This window comes from Pongo pygmaeus, chromosome 10, assembly GCF_028885625.2.
Source record: "Pongo pygmaeus isolate AG05252 chromosome 10, NHGRI_mPonPyg2-v2.0_pri, whole genome shotgun sequence".
Taxonomy (NCBI): Eukaryota; Metazoa; Chordata; class Mammalia; order Primates; family Hominidae; genus Pongo; species Pongo pygmaeus.
This window is the reverse complement of record NC_072383.2, coordinates 119,516,868-119,537,680: the sequence shown is the minus strand read 5'-3', so window position 1 is coordinate 119,537,680 and position 20,813 is coordinate 119,516,868. Positions and strand designations below refer to the sequence as shown.

The following is a 20,813-nucleotide window of genomic DNA, read 5'->3' as shown; positions in this document are numbered from 1 at the left end:
TTCCCCTACTTCAAATCAGGTACTTTTTTTTAATAATGAAGAGATTTTTTGTGCAGTATTAAAGGATGACATTTTTCTTCTCTAGTCAATTAACCATACCCACTTGTCTAGTGTTTGGGGGAATGAAGTTTCTGTAAGTCATGCCATTTTTCTTACAGTTGTTTAAAAAAATTATACCTTTTCTTTCTCTAGTTCTTGCAACGATAGCTTTTGCTTTTCTTCTCCTCCCGATGTGCCAGTATTTAACAAGACCCTGCTCACCTCAGAACAAGTAAGGACTTGGGACTTTCCTCTTAAATTATAAACTTGTATATATTTTTCTGTCATATTTGATAGCATTATTAGGATTCTCAATTTCTGGTATTTGTCATATTTGATAGCATTATTAGGATTCTCAATTTCTGGTATTGGCTGGAGCACAGAAATGCCAGAAGACCGGGAAGTGAGACATTTGATCTTTAAAGCCAGAAGCTAGTACTTCCTTTTGTACCTTCTCATGTCAGAGGAAATACAAACAAAACTTAGGAAGTCTGAGTCATTGTAATGTGCTTCCTACTTAGATCATTGAAAGATGAGCAGTTTTCTTTTGAAACGGTGCTTTTATTCCTTTACTGTGAGTTGATGAAATATGAGAATAGTGGTTGAACTCAAACGTTATTCTTTGCCTTTGGTCTTCGGTGGCCTAGATATGCTACCTACTTGCGTTTAATCCTAGTGTTCACACCTTAACTCTGAAAGTCATTGCTGCACGGAAACAAAATTCTGTGCTAATGGAGATGCTGAACGCACTTAGGAAACCAGTCACTGGTGGCAGCTGATGTTCGCAGGAATTAGTGATAACCAAAAGATTTACAATCTTCTAAATAGAGTGATACCATCTTTGGTAAATGAGTTGAATTGTTGGCATTTCTTCATTTTGTTTTCCTCATAAGAATAGAATTTCCTCCATACTTACTAGCTTTTCCAGAGGTCGATATTGTCACTTCAAACTTCTAAATGCCCATGTTGATAATTGGTCCCAAAAAGACATTATCAGTTGGTGCAGAAGTATATTCCTGTTAGCTTTCCATAGGTTTCTCCAAAAAAGGATTGGGTATTTTGGATTTCCAGCTATCTTGGTATTATCTGCTATTCTAATCCAGCCATCATGAACTCTGATCATGAAATACCAAAGGAGAATTTGGTTACTGCATAGTGTGACCACTGTCCAATAAGTGTTGTGTGTTTTCCAGGATTTCCTTTGGTTGCTGTGGACGTTTCACTGCTGCTGAGTTGCTGTCATTCTCTCTGTCTGTCATGCTCGTCCTCATCTGGGTTCTCACTGGCCATTGGCTTCTCATGGATGGTGAGTGACTAATTTGTGACAAATTGTAATTTTACTTTATAGAGTTTTATAGATACTTTAGGATATTCACAGAGCTGTACAACCATCACTACAATAAACTTTTAGAGCATTTTCACAGCCACCCCCGCCAAAACCAATGAGCGGTCATTCCCCTTACCCACCACCCCACCCCAGCCCCAGGTATCCGCTAGTCTCTATTTTCTGTTTCTATGGATTTCTCCATTCTGGACATTTTCCATAAATGGAATCATACATTATGTGGCCTTTTGTGTCTGACTTGTTTCACTTAGCATCTTTTCAAGGTTCGTCCATGTTGTAACCTGTATCAGCACTTCCTTTTTATGGCTGAATACTGTTCCATTGTATGGATACACTAATTTTATTTATTCGTTTACCAGTTGTTTCCACGTTTTAGGCTATTATGAATGATGCTTCTTTGAATATTAATGTACAAGTTTTTGTGCAGACTATGCTTTCTTATATAAATGGAGGCTTGGCACAATGGCTCATGCCTGTAATCGCAGCACATTGGGAGGCTGAGGCAGGAGGATCACTTGAGACCAAGAGTTCAAGACCAGTCTGGACAACATAGCAAGATCCCATTTCTACAAAAATAAAAATCATCTGGGCATGGTGCACCTGTGGTTCCAGCTACTTGGGAGGCTGAGGTGGGAGGATCCCTTGAGCCCAAGAGTTCAAGATTACAGAGAGCTATGATCATGCTACTGCACTCCAGCCTCAGCAACAGAGTGAGACCCTGTCTCTTTAAAAAGTAACAATAAGGGCCGGGCGTGGTGGTTCATGCCTGTAATGGGAGGTTGAGGCAGGCGGATCACGAGGTCAGGAGATCAAGACCATCCTGGTTAAAATGGTGAGACCCTGTCTCTACTAAAAATACAAAAAATTAGCTGGGAGTGGTGGCAGGCACCTGTAGTCCCAGCTACTCGGGAGGCTGAGGCAGGAGAACTCGGGAGGTGTGAACCTGGGAGGCGGAGCTTGCAGTGAGCCAAGATCGAGCCACTGCACTCCAGCCTGGGCAACAGAGCGAGACTCTGTCTCAAAAAAAAAAAGTAACAATAAGGAAATGGGATTAGATTGTAATATAATGCATCATATTATGCTCTATATTATATATGTAGTATATGTAATATAACGTGTTATATATAACCTGCATTATGTATGTGATATACATCATATACTTTAATGATATAAATACATGTCTATATCATTACATAAAAGTATATCATATCCTTTTCAATAACTTTAGAGTATTAAGGATGAATACTTAGACATGAAATCCCTGGAACAGAATTTTTGCATTAAAAAAATCTATACCTATTATTATACTGCCTTTCAGATAGTAGTTTATACTCCAACCTGTAGCATATGAGAATTTCTCTTCATTGATGGTAAGGATGAAATAATAATGACAATAATACCTAGGATGAATTGAGTGCTTTTTATGGATTAGGCAATCTGCTAGGTGCTTTACATGGATTATCTCTTTTAATCCTCAGAACAACTCTTTGAAGTAGGTACTACTGTTTGTTCCCATTTTCAAAAGAGTAAACAAAGGTTCAGAGAACTAGCTCATCCCAGCCACAGACCCCTTATGTAGAATTCATACTTACCACCAAAGCATCTTGGAATCTTGGAGGCTGTTTCTGAAAATCACCCATAATTTTCCTAGTTTTTCCCTTAAAACCTTTTTTTTGGGGGAGGGAGTTTCGCTTTTGTTGCCCAGGCTGGAGTGCAATGGTGTGATCTTGGCTCACTGCAACCTTCATCTCCCGGATTCAAGCTATTCTGCCTCAGCCTCCCAAGTAGCTGGGATTGCAGGCACATGCCACCATGCCCAGCTAATTTTTGTATTTTTTTTTTTAATTTTGTATTTTTTAGTAGAGATGGGGTTTCACCATGTTGGTCAGGCTAGTCTCGAACCCCTGACCTCAGGTGATCCACCCGCCTCGGCCTCCCAAAGTTCTGGGACTACAGGCGTGAGCCACCACGACCAGCCTTTTTTTTTTTTTTTTTTTTTTAATAGAGACAGGGTCTCTTCATGTTGGCCAGGCTGGTCTTGAACTCCTGGGCCCAGGCGATCCTCCTGCCTCGGCCTCCCAAAGTGCACAGGCATGAGCCACTGTGCGTGGCCTCCCCCGGCTTTTTGTTTGGTTTGGTTTGGTTTGGAGACAGGGCCTTACTCTGTTGCTCAGGCTGGAGTGCAGTGGCATGATCAGTGCTTACCGAATTCTTGAACTCAAGCAGTCCTCCCACCTCTGCCTCTCATGTAGGTGAGACTACAGGCACAAGCCACCATACCCAGCCAATTTTTTTTATTATTATTTTATAGAGATGGGTCTCACTATGTTACCTAGGCTGGTCTTGAACTCCTGGCCTCAAGCAGTCCTCCCAGAGTGCTGGGATGGGGCCAGTGCATTGGCTCCCAGCACTTTGAGAGGCCAAGATGGGAGGATCGCTTGAGGCCAGGAGTTCAAGACCAGCCTGGGCAACATCGTGAGACTGCATCTCTACAAAGCACTGGGATTACAAGCATGTACTGAACCACGAGGCCCAGCCCCTTGAGATGTTTTTAAACTTTTCTTTTAAACTGTATCATTCTGTTTCCAGTTTTCTGTTTTTTTTTTTTTTTTTGAGACGGAGTCTCACTTTGTTGCCCAGGCTGGAGTGCAGTGGCGTGATCTCGGCTCACTGCAACCTCTGCCTCCTAGGTTCAAGTATTCTCCTGCCTCAGCTTCCTGAGTAACTGGGATTATAGGTGCCTGCCACCACACCTTGCTAATTTTCTTTTTTTTTTTTTTTTTTTTGTATTTTTAGTAGAGACAAGGTTTTGCTACGTTGGCCAGGCTGGTCTTGAACTCCTGACCTCAGGTGATCCACCCGCCTCAGCCTCCCAAGGTGCTGGGATTACAGGCGTGAGCCACCGCAGCTGGCCTTCACTTCCTTTATATGCAGTCCTTACATTTCCACAGTTCACTTTCGTAATCTCAAAAATTTTTTATCTAACTGCTCTGCCCCACAAAGTAAAATTCTTTAAAAGGGATTGTAAACTATTACCTTTTCCTTTCTTTTGGTGGTTCCAAAGGGAAGAAGGTTAAAATATAAAGACAGTCAATTCTATACTACTTGTAATTCCGAAGAAATTTTAAGGGAAGAATTTGAAAATCTGGGGTACAGGTATGGATTGCATCTATTCCTGTTACCTACTCCAAATAACCACAAAGCTACTCCAGACTTTGGAGACAGAGTTCTTTGGAACCAGTGCCGGGTCTGGGAGGCTCTTCTGCACTCCATCAGGCAGTGTTTCCCTGCAGCTCTGGGGCTGGCTCAGAGGTGATGGGTTTGATATTCATCATTGTCTGAGCCCAGAGCCACCCAGAGTGATGCTTACTGTCCACTGCCTCAAGTTTGGAGTAGCTAAGTTAGTCAGACAATTTCTAAGTACTGATCTTGTAGGCTACATATACTTTGTATGACTGATCTTAAGTTTGCTGCATAGTATTTGGTCCATTGTTTGAGGTTTTTATTTTTAATTTGTTTTAGAGAAAGGTTCTTGCTCTGTTGTCCAGGCTGCAAATAAGGTGATTTGATCCTAACTCACTGTGACCTCACGCTCCTGGGCTTAAGTAATTGTTTGGATTTTTTTTTAGAAGACATTTGCATCAAATATATGAATTAACTCAAAACCAAGGATGTTCTATTCATGGTCAATTTGGATAGAATTTGACAAAAATTATTGTAAACTATTTTTTTTCTGGATCCAGAATCAGAATCATCTTAATAAGAAATAAATTTTAAACTTTAAGGAAAACAGAAAACTTGTCCTTCTGCATCTAGGAATTTTTTTTCCTCATAAGTGACTTTGACCAGTACAATGATTTGAAATGTCTGTGTGTCAAGTTAGTTAGTAAAATGTCATAAGAAACTGAGTATTCTGTGGAAATTAACTAGCAAGTGGATTGCAAATTGTAAAGCATACAAATATAAGTTATACTTACAATTGTAAAACACATTTGTTAAAAAGACAAGATTATAGTGATGGAGAACAGCTCAGTGGTTGGCAGGGTTTGTGTGGAGGAGTAGGGTGACTATAAAGAAAAAACACAGGGGTTTTGGGGGGTGATGTGACCATTCTGTATGCTGAGCATGGTGGTGACTCTGTAAATGCATGTGGGAACTTTCTTAGAACTGCTACATCTAAAGAGAAACTGTCAATTTTACTGTTCAGGCCGGGCACAGTGGCTCATGCCTGTAATCCCAGCACTTTGGGAGGCTGAGACGGGCACATCACCTGAGGTCAGGAGTTCGAGACCAGCCTGGCCAACATGGTGAAATCCCATCTCTACTAAAAGTTCAAAAATTAGCCAGGTGTGGTGGTGTGCGCCTGTAATCCCAGCTACTCGGAACGGTGAGACAGGAGAATCGCTTCAACCCAGGAGGTGGAGGTTGCAGTGAGCCAAGATCACACCACTGCACTCCAGCCTGGGCAACAGAGTAAGACTCCGTCTCAAAAAAAAAAAAAAAATTACTTTTCAGTCATTTTGGAAATAAAATGTTAAATATGTTTTTATTTTTTATAAATATGTAAATCTGTTTTCATAGTAGTTATTCAATGCTTTTTTTGAGTGTCTACCATATACCAAGCTATTAAAACAGTTCCTTGAGTTTGTATAGTAACTTGGTCTAGACTGTACAGACCTTTGATGACGCAGACAGGGAAGGCAAAGTCAAAATCACCCATGCCTGTCTGTGTAGTAATTCACCTTTGCTGATTCTGACAGATTTGGTCATTTGTTTAGCATCTTGTATTCCCTTATAAAAACATGTGCTGTGATTGTTTGCTTCAGTACTAGAGAACCCACTATGCATATAAGCAGTCCGAAATGCAATGGCTACCAGACCTGATTTCCCAAATCAAGTATTAATTAGTGCTTTCAGTAGCTTGTGATTTGTGTTACGATACTTCAGTGCTTCCGGAAGTTGATGACGTTACATTCAAAGTAATACAGCAAGTTGCTTGCCCAGCTTATGGTAAAAGGGTGGGTAAGTGCTGATTGTATAAGGACTAGTTATTATTAAGAGTGATAAAGTGACAGCTGTGTGCATTAGACTTTTCCTGAGAGTAGCACTTGTTGAATTCTGCAAACAATGATTTGTTAATTTAAAGTAGGGAAGAAGTGATTCATGTATAAACAGAGCATATAGGGGATTCTGAAAAACTTTAGTAAAACCTAATCTTTTAAAAATATATATTATACAATATTAAGGAATCTTGATCATGATAATTATTGGGGCACAGAGAATAAATTTTAGTCCAAATCAATCTCATAGCCTCTTTTATGATTATATCCCTTAAATCTTACCTAGTCCAGTGGCTTCCTGATGAGGAAACAGGCAGATGTTTCTCCTGCTGTTACTTCTGAGCAGAAACTATTTAGAAATTCCAGTTAGTTGGTTAGAATCTAAACCAGATTTTTTCAGTGCATGTAAGTTGGCTGTTTGGATGACTGTGAACCACATATTCCTAAGAGAAACTGTTTTATGATGGTGTCTTTAAATGACAGATTGAAGAGGCCACCCCTATAATGATACACTTAAATCCACCTAAACGAATGTGGAATGAGACGATGAAAGCACCAGGTGCTACTGGTTTAAAGTAATGTAAAGCAGTAATCACCTAAGCAGGATGATTAGTTTCAATGCTAGCATATGCAAAGCCCATATTATGACAAATGATATTTTAACTACCTTGAAGTCTCAGTCCCCCATGTAGTCTGAGTTTCTCGGTAATCCCACTGCTAACTTTTTGATGGCTCTCCTTTCTTGAACCTCTTTATTCACGTATCCAGACACAATGATACTATTTATATGTTTTGCTGAGGGTTTAAAGTGCTTACTAAGCTGCTGACCCAAAAAAGATGAGCTGTCTCTCAAAACAATAAGCAGTGTGGTCTTTCTACCCTCAGCTCTGCCCTACCTTAGCATTGCAGAGAAAAGAAAAAAAATGCCTGTTTACTAATAGTATATTACCAAAAAAAAAAAAAAGTTCAGCATGGCAGAAGGGGACATTCTTTTCACAGCCATTGGAAACATACACTTTAGAGCAAGTCGGGAGAATTTTCTTCATTGTACTTCCGCAGACAGGTCTGGGATGGGTTTATCAGACTCACTAAAGGAGGAATGGGGTGAACACCTCTCTGTAAGACATACTGAAGGGTCTGTTTTACTATGCGAGTCCCTTCCTCTAGACTGTACAGTTAATAGAAAATTGGCCATAAAGAACAAACTTTTTTCCCCAGTGGCTGCTATCAGAAGTACATTTCCATTGGAAAATTCACTTCATAGTTGAAAAGTTTTGCTGAGTGTTCAGTGAGGTTCCCCGAAACCCTAATTAGAATTTTACCACATTTTTCTGTCATTATTGCAGTTTCCCAGTATTACTTATCCACGGATCTCTTCGTCCTGCCAGTTTGCACTGGTTGAAATGCCCTTGTGACCAAGGATGGAATTTTTCCTCATAGAGAGCCTTTGAGCTTTTCGTTTGTTTCTCAGACTAGTGTTTGACTTATTTTCTGCTGTCACAGTAGTCTAGCTTTCTAGCCATATTGTGTAATACACTGTAGTGTTTTGCTGTCTGCCATGAATATTATCTTTCAGACTTCTCTGCAGAATCTGAAATCATCTTGTAAGCAGTGATATTTGATGGCTGGGTTTTTTTTTAATTAGCGTTTCTTAATTAAAGTCTGTTCTTTGAAGTTAATTTAGAATGAAAACAGGATAATAAATTATTTTCAGGGCTACACTAAGAAGTATTAACATTAAGAATGGACTTCAGGATTTTCCCGAACTGAAGTCTAGGGCTGTTATATCTACTCTCAGTTTCATCTGGCAAATTAACCTTTCAAATTTGGGAAGACTTGAAAGAGTTCGACCTATGGGTGATGGTATGTTAGCTAAAAGCTGATGAATATTGAGTACACACCCCTAGTGATCAAGGATCATAGAACCTGGTTTACAGTCCATCCCCTGCCTAGTTCAGGGACTAACAGAGTCTTGACCAATGTCTGATTCAGTCCCCTCGTTTTATAGCAATTGCTACTAACCTAGAGTAGAACATGTTTAGGGCCAGAAATCTAACAATTGATATTTTGTTTTAAAATTCTACACTCAACCGGGCACGGTGGCTCACGCCTGTAATCCCAGCACTTTGGGAGGCCGAGGTGGGCAGATCACTTGAGGTCAGGAGTTGGAGACCAGCCTGGCCAACATGGTGAAACCCCATCTCTACTAAAAATACAAAAATTAACCAAGGCGTGGTGCATGCGCCTGTAGTCCCAGCTACTTGGGAGGGAGGCTGAGGCAGGAGAATCACTTGAGCCTGGAAGGCAGGGGTTGCAGTGAGCTGAGATTGCACCACTGCACTCCAGCCTGGGCAACAGAGTGAGACTCTATCTCTAAATAAATAAATAAATAAAATGCTACACTCTTGGTGCACTGAGTCCACACAGAGCATAGATATCTAGAGAGCCTGTATCGCGAATGTGAGCACTGCTTAGAAACCTTACAGGTTATGTCATCCTCGTAGAGAACATTTGAGCTCGGTTTGGTGTCACTGTCTTTGTCCCTGACCCACTAGTTGTAGAAGACAATGTGATACAGAGATATCAGTGATAAATTGAAGATAACTCTAGCTAAATGGCTAAGATTAATCATTTACTTCCCCCAACACTTTTGGTTAATGTACATTTAACCGAAAGTTAAGTGTGTTGGTGAACCTATAAGAGTCTCAGGAGTGTCTAAAGCCGCAAGGGAAAGAGAGCACCTCCCTTCACTTTAGCCTTGAAAAGCCCTGAGGAGGAGGTAAGATTTTTTAAGGGTTATTTGAATGACAGAATGAAAGGCAGGCAAACTAGATTGAGAGCATGTTCTGGGAATATGACATCGCTTGTGGCAGTATTCGCTGGGTCAGAGTGGTATTCATTCCACATGCTTCTAAGAGCCTTCTCTGAGACAGTCAAAAGGATGCCTTCTGCCTCTTCATACACGGAACTTAGACTAGAGTGGGGAGGACCTAGATGCTCTAATTGGAAAGAGGGTGTTCAGCTTAACGCAGATGGAGAGAAGGGATAGGCTGAGGAATAGGAACCCGTTCAGACAGATGCCAAGGCAGAGCCAGCATGGTGCTAAGCTCCGCTCTGTGGAGGTTGTGCCTCCTGAGTTTATGCAACTTTATAATTAGACTTGATTCGTCAGAGAAGGGAGCCTGGTGACCTTAAGGCAGGAAATTATGTGAACAGATGTTTGACAGTGGCAGTGAACAGTACATGGGAAAGAGTAAGAGGGAGGGAGGGAAAGGAGACACAGCAAAGTAGGAAGTGGGTGGAGGTGTGAGCAAGGTCTGCAGTAACAGTAAAGAATAACACCCCAGAATGGCTGCAGATTTCATGTGCATGATGAGAGGCTGTGAGGTGTTGAAGATGAACCCAGACTTTCTTATTTGGAAGGTTAGGATAGAATGACACTGTCTGGAGTCATGGAAAACCCAGTCACTGAGCAGTCTGTTCCATATTTAGTTTAGACAAGCAGGTGGAGGAGGATTAGCATGAGATGAATGACAAAGCAGCAGGTGGATGCTTAGACCTTGTGACCTTTCAAGGCTCCTGTGCAGTTAGGATGAAGTGATTCTATGGTAAATTGAGTAGAAAAGGTCAGGAAGGGCCACATGCGGTGGCCCATGTCTGTAATCCCAGCACTTCGGGAGGCTGAGGCAGGCGGATCACCTGAAGTCAGTAGTTCAAGACCAGCCTGACCAATATGGTGAAACCCCATCTCTACTAAAAATACAAAAATTAGTTGGGCATGGTAGCGGGCGCCGGTAGTCCCAGCTACTCGGGAGGCTGAGACAGAATTGCTTGAACCTGGGAGGCACAGGTTGCAGTGAGCCAAGATCGTGCCACTGCACTCAGCCTGGGCGACAGAGCAAGACTCCATCTCCAAAAAGAAAAGGTCAGGAAGGGACAGGTCGTCTGCATGTGTCACAGAGGCGAATAAACTTACCCCGAGGAGCCTGGCCTCTTGCTTCTCTGTCCAGTCTGTTTCCCTGCCCTTCTTTTGGTTGCTGGTGAGCTGCATCATTCAGTCCTCTGACTCTCACTCCCCACAGACTCCTGTCTCCCATCTGTCCATCCTAGGCCTTCTGTTACTTTCTTTGTGCCCTTGATGCCTTGCATTCCATGTATTCACCTGTAAGTCCATGAACAGATCACCCTAGCCAGTATCTATACACAAACCTGTGTCTCACCTGTGCTCTGGCCCGATGGGCTTCCCACCTACTGCTGACCACTGTTGTTCCTCCAGCCGGATGAGCTGCTCCCTGGTAATGTCCTGTTTATTGACTCATGACACAACCAAATCTTTGTTTCCTAAAGATGATGATCATGGGAGGTCCCATCCTTTCAAATATGCATGTTTGTTGGTCAGAGCAGGGGCTCTGGGTACATCTCTCAGTGCCCTAAACATCATGCTTCAGTCATCCCTTTGCAGCTCTGAATGCTCTGAGCTTTGTCAAGCCTCACTAATACATTTCATTGGGTTCATTTCAAATGACATGCATTTGTATACATTTTACCAGGTTGGTTGTGTTTTATGAATTTATTTAAAAATTAAAGGAGACCCTAGTATAATAAACATCCTATATGATTATAAAGTCAGGAATTAGATCTTGACCACATCTCTCCAGAACTCACACTGCAGCTCACCCTGTAACTCAGTGAGTGCTTGATAACAGTGATGATGGTGGAGATGAAGATATATATTTTGCTTTTCCTAGGTTGAATACTGTCTTTCCAACTCCTCTGAGTTGTAGGGATGAGGCAGCTTTTTCTCCTCTGTGTTTATATTAGCACTATGCACACAGTAGGAACCCATGAAATAGTAATTCAGTTGATGTGTCCAGGGTCTGCCAAGCTGCTATATTTATCCACTTTATTACATATATTGACAATTTACCACCAGTTCTATGAAAATGAAATATATTTGTTCATATGGCTTTTTACTTTTCTTAGAATAATTTGAAATTTGAAGTTAATAGAACACAGTTTTGCATTCATTCAGCAAGTATTTATTGAATGTCTACTCTGTCAAGTGCTAGGGATCCACAGAAAGAATCAGACATGGTTTCTGTTTCCCAGGAGCACGTGGTCAGCTAGCACGGGAATAAACTCACCAGTGTATAAATATTCACACGGTCATAGAATGGACGAGTGAGTTGAGAGACATTCAGCGTTCTATGGCACATCACATAGAAGCAGCAGCTGGGCCAGGCGCGGTGGCTCATGCCTGTAATCCCGGCACTTTGGGAGGCCGGGGCAGGTGGATCACCTGAGGTCAGGAGTTTGAGACCAGCCTGACCAACATGGTGAAACCCTGTCTCTACTAAAAATGCAAAAATTAGCTGGGCATGGTGACGTATGCCTGTAATCCCAGCTACTCAGGAGGCTGAGACAGGAGAATCACTTGAACCCAGGAGGTGGAAGCTGCAGTAAGCTGAGATTGCACCATTGTACTGCAGCCTGGGCAACGAGCAAAACTCCATCTCGAAAAAACAAACTAAAAGAAGCAGCAGCAACTGACTGGTTGGATCAGGAAAGACTCTGAGAAAGGACTCCTGACCTGGCTCTTTCAGAATGAGGATGGATTTTCCAGATGAAGGAGCCGGGGGCAGGACCTTCTGTGTAGAGCGTGAAAAGAACACAGTATGTGTGGAGAGTGGGGAATTGTGTTGAACTGGCTAGAAAACAGAGCCACAGGAATGCGTGTTGAGGGCTTGGGCTGTACAGTGGAGAGTGCCGTCCCTGGCCAGGGAGTTGGACATTCATCCCACCCCAAGACCCCATGAAGAGTTCCTCAACAGCTCTGTGTCCTCATCAAACCTGTGTTTGCAGAATAGTGGAGGAAGAGAGCTGAAGGAGGGGAGAGGCCCTGTACCTGCCAGGCCCTGGACTACAGGGGTGAGCACTGAGCCATGCTCTCGGGGAACCTTCACTGGAGTTGAGGGCAGTGAGAATGTTTAAAAAAAAGAAGAAATTTTGTATATCAGATGTTGAGAAATGAAAAATAAGACAAGGGCAGGAAGTATAATCTTAAATATAATTGCAGGAAAGTCCACCTGTCATTGAGAAGCTAGTACTTGAGTGAGGAACTGTGAAAGATGAGGAGCAGAGCCAGCTGGGTTCTGGGAGGAGATTGTTCCAGGCAGAGGGCACAGTAAATGCAGAGCACTGAAGCGGCGGCATGGGGGGCAGAGTGAGGAGGCTGCTGTGGCTGGCGCAGGAAGTAGCAGGAGGTGACCTGAAGGGTCACCGTCACAGCAGGACCTTGTCAGCCAGTATGAAGGCTGTGGCTTTTACTCTGTGGGAAGTTGTTTAAGAGTTTTGAGCTAGGGGACCCATAAAAGCTGCCTTAGGGTTTAAGAAGCTGCTTCTGTCTGCCCTGTGAAGAAGAGACTTGTTAGGGGTTAAGTTGGAGGCAGAGAGGCCAGGGAGGAGGTCATTGCAGCAATGCACGCCAGGAGAGGATGGCGGCTTAAGCCAGGCAGGGTGTAAAAGAAAGAGAAAGGGGTCAAAAACGACATCACAGATTTCCATCTGCACAATTGGAAGCAAAGAGTAAATGCTTGGAGACGGAAGACTACACTGTTAAGAGCTGAGTTTGGACATGTTAGATTTGAGAGGCCAACTAGACAGCCAAGTATATATGTCCCTTAGGCCACAGGATGTATGAGTCTGGAGCTCCAAGAAAAGATTCAGGCTGGAAATTAAAATGTGTGAGTTGACATATAAAATAGTCTCAAGAGCCTTGAGATTGGACGAGATCACTGAGAGAGGAAAAGATATGAGGAAAGGCCCGCGGAGTTCTGGGAATTGAAGAGGAGCTCCAGAGAAGCCTGAAAAGGACAGTGAGTGGGGAGGAACAGGAGAGCACATTGTCCTGAGAATCAAGGGAGAAGGAGGGAGCCATTAGCTGGGCGGGTTGCTGCCTAAAGGTCAGGTAAGAGGAGGACAGGTTGATTACTGTGTCTAGCAATGAGGGGATCCTTGGCAAGCCCCCAGGAGCAGTGTCAGTGGAGTAGCAGGGATGAAAGCCCTGCTAGAAGTGATCGAGCGCTCAGATGATAACATCTAATTTATGGGAAATATATGGGATAGAGGAAAAGCCAACCACTGCAATAGAGAAGCACCAGAAAAATCCAGATGACTCCAGTTTCAGCAAGTCATTAAAAAAAGGACTTTAGGCTGGGCATGGTGGCTCACACCTGTAATCCCAGCACTTTGGGAGAACAGGGTGAGAGGATTGCTTGAGATCAGCCTGGGCCACATAGCAAGACCTCATCTCTACAAAAAGTACAAAAATTAGCCAGGTGTGGTGGTACATGCCGGTGGTCCCAGCTACTCAGGAGCTACTCAGGAGGCTGAGTATTGCTTGAGCCCAGGAGGCAGAGGCTGAAGTGAGCCAAGATCGCATGACTGCACTCCAGCCTGGGCGACAGAGCAAGACCCTGTCTCAAAAAAAATAAAAGTGGTGGGGTGGACTATGCCAGACTGGAAACCAGCACGGACAAATGATCTGCAAAAGATGTTTTGGGGTCTATAGAGAAATTTGATTAAATGAGGTGAAAATTCACCCAAATGGAAACTGGGGGTTGTTGGCTTTGGTAGAGGGGGGGAACAGATTGTGTGATCTCATTAGATTAAAAAAAAAAAAAAAGTATGTAAAAAATTCTTGGCTGGGTGCAGTGGCTCACGCCTGTAATCCCAGCACTTTGGGAGGCCAAGGCAGGTGGATCACCTGAGGTCAAGAATTCGAGACCAGCCTGGCCAACATGGTGAAACCCCATCTCTACTAAAAACACAAAAATTAGCTGGGCGTGGTGGCGGGCGCCTGTAATCCCAGCTACTCAGGAGGCTGAGGCAGGAGAATCACTTGAACGCAGGAGGCAGAGGTTGCAGTGAGTCAAGACTGTGCCATTGCACTCCAGTCTGGGTGATAGAGTGAGATTCCATCTCCAAAAAGAAAAAAAAAAAAATTCTAGGAAGATATTGAACAGTGGTAATCTCTGAAAAGTGGGAAAGTAATTTTTTTATTTTGCTTTACTGTATTCTCTAGTTTTCTATAATGCAGTTAATGAATTGCTGGGTTGATGCCTCCAGGTGAATGAAAGGGGTGCTATCTAGGGTGTGAGTTCACTTTAAAGCAGGGAGCAAGGACAGCACATCCACAACATTGGAGGAAAGCCAGGGAAGAGAGAGCTTGGAAGTCTCGGACTGGTTTCCTGGGTCTCCAACAGCCGAGCACTATGTCTAGCAGGAGGAAAGCAATCACCCCAAATTCCACAAGTCCAAACAGGCTGAAGAAGTGGGTGCTTTGCACCAATTGCATGTAAGTTTCTGAAGCTGGAGCTTAGGGCTGCCTGATTTTTGAGGGAATTGCAAACTCTGTGAAGGGGCATAGCTTGTGGAAAGAGGATGAGCCTGGAGTCCACACTGACTGCTGTCTGCTGTATCCTGTCTCCTCCCCAGCACTGGCCATGGGCCTCTGTGTCGCCATGATCGCCTTCGTCCGCCTGCCGAGCCTCAAGGTCTCCTGCCTGCTTCTCTCAGGGCTTCTCATCTATGATGTCTTTTGGGTAAGCGTTTATGTCCTTGGAGCCCCTCCCCTTCTTTGTGTTGCAGTGAAGCATTCACTCCTGAAAACTATTAACTGGAAGTATCTAAAGTCGGGCTTGCCTGGCTGCCGATCACTCTCTCTCCAGTCCTTAACTGTATCATGGGTGCACAGTCTGATCCTTTTGTTTGCTGAAAAGTTGTACAGTAGGTAGTGTGTGTGTGTGACTCCTAGGATAGAAGAGGTAACAGGCTGACAAGATTCACTGCAGTGGGGGCCACCCTGTCAGGGAGTAATCTCTGGGTGTGGAGAGTGCAGAAATTGGCAAGTACACAGGAAGAGCAACGATTTTCTCAAATCATACAGTCAAAGAAAGCATTGCAGTCACAGCATTCTGAGACTCTGCTCTGAAGAGCAAGGAGGGCTGATGCTGAAAGCAGGTTGCTTCCAACTCCCTCTGTTAAAGGCATCTCTCCAACTCGGCAGGTATTTTTCTCAGCCTACATCTTCAATAGCAATGTCATGGTGAAGGTGGCCACTCAGCCGGCTGACAATCCCCTTGACGTTCTATCCCGGAAGCTCCACCTGGGGCCCAATGTTGGGCGTGATGTTCCTCGCCTGTCTCTGCCTGGAAAACTGGTCTTCCCAAGGTAGGACCTCATGCTATGACAGGACCACACTGTCTTCCTGTGCCTATCTGTTCCCGGCCCTGGTCAGTCTCTTATGTCATCAGCATTCTGATCCCAACCTGGGGTCATTATCTCCATGCTGCAGAAGAGGAAATGAGGATGAGATTCTTGGCTTGCCAAGAATGATCACTAAGTGATCCAGGCACTGCCTTGTATTATTGATTAATGTCAGCAAACAGCCATGCCTTACTGCTGTTTCCACTGTTTAGATTTGGCTGGAGGGAGTTAGGAGAATCTCGATCCTCTTAACTTGTAAGATATTTATAAAAATCAGTTCTAATGGTAGAATCATTCAGCTCCTGGTAATATAATCTTGGCAGAATGAATGTGCTGCTTTAATCTTCCACCTGTAATAGTAGCCAGGTGCTTATTTGAAGTCTCAACAGTGAATGTCTCACAAATGATGAATTGTTTGACATTTCTAGAGGAAGCAGCACTTATGCAAATCACTTCAGCAGTCACTTCCAAGGGGCTGTCCTGAAACACGGGGGGCCAGATGGAGACCTCTAGTGCCAGTACTGTTGCAGCTTTTTCTCTCTACACTCTTAAAACCGATGTTCCATCAGAAGAGTTTTCTCTCTACACTCTTAAAACTAATGTTCCATCAGAAGAGATTTCCATCTACCATGCAGATAAGCTCTTTGACTCCTTAAAAAGCTAACAAACTTTGCACAAAAGGAATAGAAACTGGATTGTAGAGTGTGACATCACTAACCTGTGAAACTGCATTCCAGCTCCACTGGCAGCCACTTCTCCATGTTGGGCATCGGAGACATCGTTATGCCTGGTCTCCTACTATGCTTTGTCCTTCGCTATGACAACTACAAAAAACAAGCCAGTGGGGACTCCTGTGGGGCCCCTGGACCTGCCAACATCTCTGGGCGCATGCAGAAGGTCTCCTACTTTCACTGCACCCTCATCGGATACTTTGTAGGTAAGAGAACCAGAGAGACTGCAGATGATCCTCGCTCTGGCTGTCCTCCAACCCTTGGAATTAAATCAGGTCTTCTAGCTACAGTTACTGGATGGAAGGAGAGCAGGAATTCTGGGTGCTGTAATAGACAACCTGGCCAGTGAGATGCTAAGTGTTCTGTGTACTGGATAGGCCAGTTCCCTCTCCAGCTGTGTATCTGAAGAACATTGTAGGAAAAGCATGTCAGTCCTCAAAGCCAAGGACACACAGCACACAGTGCAGTGGATTAGTCTGTGCTTAAATCTTCCTCTAGAGTTGAATGAATGACTGTCATATTTATTTCCTACTTTATTCAATAGATACTTACATTCATTAGTTCTACATTTCTGCCACTCTGACCTAGGCTGTTTCGTAGCCAGCTCATGTGTAGGCAGACAGGAGATGATTGTGATGGGGCTGGGAAAAGCAGTAACCTGCCCGCACATGCAACTGCTCCCGCACAGTGACTGGAAAGGAGCTCTTGCACTCCGTACCTCCTCCTCAACCCCAACACTGTCCTCGTCCCACAGCAGTTCATTCACATGCGGTTCATTTCAGCCCACAAACTCAGAGGGGCAAGGCAAGTGGCATTATCCCCATTAGACAGATGAGCAAGCTGAGGCTCGGAGAGGTGGAAAGTCTGAACTACATTATGTTAGCTATTGTGAGTAGCAGAGTTGGAACTTGAACTTGAGTAGCAGAGGTCTTCTGCCTCCCAAGTCCAGCATCACAGCAGACAGAGGCACACTCGGGGCTGGAGGGAGGGTTTGAACCCAGGAACCTGAGCAAGGAGTGAGACTTGGGTCAGTCATGTGTCCTTGGAGTTGTAGGTTTTTTTTAAAGCTGTGCTGATCCACATTTCTTCAACTGCCCAAGCTGGGCGTTTCACACCCCAACCATACAATGGACGACAGCACGTTAGATCTGTACAGTTGCAGGACTTTGCCCAGCAGCAGCCAGGTGACACGGGTTCGCTCTCCTGTCTCACAGATGCCTCTCTCTCCTCACAGGCCTGCTCACTGCTACTGTGGCGTCTCGCATTCACCGGGCCGCCCAGCCCGCCCTTCTCTATTTGGTGCCATTTACTTTATTGCCACTCCTCACGATGGCCTATTTAAAGGTGAGAGCAGCAGTTATAAACCTGTGAAAGCAATAACTTGGATTGGCCTGTGCCTGGGTTTGCACTCTCCTCGCTGGAGGTGATTCTGCTTAAGCCCCTGAGTGAGCTTGTGATCTCAACTGTTTGTGTGTGTGTGCACTACCCTGGCGTTAGCAAACGCTTCCAGATTCGCGCAGCCACTGACAGAAAATGCTGATGAGCTAGGCCACTACACCACCTGGTCGAGGAATAACTAATTGAAAGCCCCAGAGCCCAGCTGAGGGAACTTCCTGCTTCTGTTCGAAGCAGTGCCCTCCCGCCACCTAACAGCTTAACACCACATTAAAGTTTGGGAATAATTAAGATTGAATAGTGTTGAGGCAGCATATGATAAAAGCAGAGTTAGCGAGCACATTATTCCCAGATGTCTGTTCTCAGCCCCGTTTTACAGATGAGGAAGTAGATAGAGGTCAACTTACTTGCCCAGCTCACTTGACTCACTACCTCTAGAGAGTAGATAAAAGCCCTTTCTTGCTCAGGGAGCCTAAAAGCACCCCTTCTAGGGAGTCTTCCTAAAAATAGTAGGTTATTTTTGAATGGGTAAGATTTAAATGCTCTTTGATTTCCCACAGAAGCAATCTGATCTCAGATCATTGAATGGGTAAGATTTAAATGCTCTTTGATTTCCCACAGAAGCAATCTGATCTCAGATCAAGCATCAGAAAGGGGGCAGTGCGCATGGTGGCTCACGCCTGTTACCCCAACACTTTGGGAGGCTGAGGCAGGCGGGTCAAGAGTTCAGGACCAGCCTGGCCAATATGGTGAAACCCTGTCTGTACTAAAAACACAAAAATGAGCTGGGCATGGTGGTGAGTGCCTGTAATCCCAGCTACTCAGGAAGCTGAGGCAAGAAAATTGCTTGAACCCAGGAGTTGGAGGTTGCAGTGAGCTGAGATCTCGCCACTGCACTCACTTCAGCCTAGGTGACTGAGAACCCATCTCAAAAAAAAAAAAAATCAGAAAGGGGACAAGCGCAGCGGCTCACGCCTGTAATCCTAGCACTTTGGAAGGTCGAGGCAGGAGAATTGCCCGAGCCCAGGAGTTTGAGACCAGCCTGGCCAATATAGGAAGACTTCATATCTGGCGGGGGAAAAAAAAAATTTTTTTTTTTTTTAAGAATCAGACAGCCGTGTGTGCCTCGTGTTTAAATCTGTAACTTAGAAAGTCCCTCGTTTCCCAGGGCGACCTCCGGCGGATGTGGTCTGAGCCTTTCCACTCCAAGTCCAGCAGCTCCCGGTTCCTGGAAGTATGATGGATCACGTGGAAAGTGACCAGATGGCCATCATAGTCCTTTTCTCTCCACTCATGGTTTGTTTCCTCTTAGAGCTGGCCTGGTACTCAGAAATGTACCTGTGTTTAAGGAACTGCCGTGTGACTGGATTTGGCATTTAAAGGGAGCTCGTTTGTAGGAGAGAGGTGCTGGAGCCATGTTTGGTTCCTTCTCTTCCTGCGGATGTAGAGGTGGGGCCCCTTCCAAGAGGGACAGGCCTCTCCCCGGCGCGCCTTCCTTTCACGTTTTTATGGATCTGCACCAGACTGTTACCTTGTGGGGGAGATGGAGATTTGACTGTTTAAAAACTGAAAACAGCGAGGAGTCTTTCTAGAACTTTTGAACACTAAAAGGATGAAAAAAATTAGTAAACCGAAGTTTCTTCAGTGACCCCTCGAGAACTTTGGGACCAGTTTCCTATGGGGGACTCAGTTTCAGAGAACTGAGACAGAAGCTCTTCTGTCATTATATTCTTCTTTCCTTTTTTTGGATTTATTAAATATTTTCTGTGGTGTGAAGTGACTTATTAAATCCACAGACATTGAGTGACTTCTTACAACATCCGCATAAGAATTTGTTGTAGTGAGTTCATGTCCACCCAGATGTGTTGGCAGTGAACAAGGGCACGGTTTTTATACATACGTACATATATATATATACACACACACATAGATATATATGAATAAACAAAAATGAAATCCTGCTAAGATCACGCTGTGTAGCTGACAGGGGCTTGCTGTCGTTTTGAGCATGTCGAGCAGTTTCCTGTGGCTTCCTTGTATATGGATAAGCTGCTGTCCTTCCCCTTCACGACTGACCCCGCAGTTACAAACCAGTAGAGCATTTGTGCTGATTGATAGACTCATGAACTTTAGGAGCCCGCCCTTGGTTTTGATCAGTGTAGCAAATTAGGGATGAAGAGTTCAAACCTTTTGGCCCTTTCTTTCTTTTCTAGGCTTCTCCCTCGCAGGGTGTTCCGTAGTTTCTTCTCAAGCCAATGCATGTATTATAGCAGCAGGTGTCTTTGTGCTTTCTCATCATAGTAATGTACTACTTGTAAATACATTTTTCTATTTTCTATTTTTTTGTATTTTTTTTTTGACATTTTGTTTCATTGGTGTGCTGTATATTTTCCATGCCCTCACTCCTTTAAGAAAAAAAAAAAAAAAAAAGGAAAAAAGCAACACAATCCTGTCCTTGCTGTTGTGATTATAGTCTTGGTTTACCTGTGGTGACAACCGGGTGTTGGGGACACATGTCAAATGCCCCTCTGAGATGGGCCCTAAATTCCAGGAACTGGGGAAAGAACCAGCTGCTCTGTCCTGAGAGCCTGGCCCTGTGCTGTGGTCTCTGCCGCAAGCCCAGATTTCTGGGAGTAACTAGTGTTAGGTCTGCTGACCTTTACCTAAGCAGCCCCTGCCTGGTAAGAAGGTGCCCATTGTTCAGAGGCAAAGAGAAGCCTGCGGTTGGCATGAGGATGCCTGACAACAAAGGCTGGAGAAGAGCCCTGAGTCCCAGCCTCTCCCCAAGGGTCCCCGCCCCAGTGGCTGCCTCTGTCTTGACCTGTGTAATGAACTAGTGTGCTGTGTCACTGTGGCTTGAAGTCACTGTGGATCGAGCTCACAGGGGGCACCCATCCTGTTGTCAACAGAGTCTGAAGCAATCAGGGTGTTGGATGCCTCTGTTGTTGTCATCAGATCCTGCTGAGGGGTTTCTGG

General features: G+C 44.3%; 1 protein-coding gene across 2 annotated transcripts in view; it reads left to right on the top strand.

Moving 5' to 3' along the window:
• SPPL3 (signal peptide peptidase like 3) overlaps positions 1-20,279 on the top strand; it is a 139,937-nt gene extending 119,658 nt beyond the window's left edge. For both annotated transcript variants that reach the window (XM_054442719.2, XM_054442720.2), the window contains exons 5-11: positions 193-271; positions 1,233-1,345; positions 14,941-15,047; positions 15,512-15,675; positions 16,449-16,648; positions 17,677-17,786; positions 19,006-20,279. In XM_054442719.2, coding sequence (XP_054298694.1) covers positions 193-271; positions 1,233-1,345; positions 14,941-15,047; positions 15,512-15,675; positions 16,449-16,648; positions 17,677-17,786; positions 19,006-19,077 — 845 coding nt within the window. In that variant the 3' untranslated portion in view covers positions 19,078-20,279. The remainder of the gene's footprint in view (positions 1-192; positions 272-1,232; positions 1,346-14,940; positions 15,048-15,511; positions 15,676-16,448; positions 16,649-17,676; positions 17,787-19,005) is intronic.
• Positions 20,280-20,813: the final 534 nt, after the last annotated feature.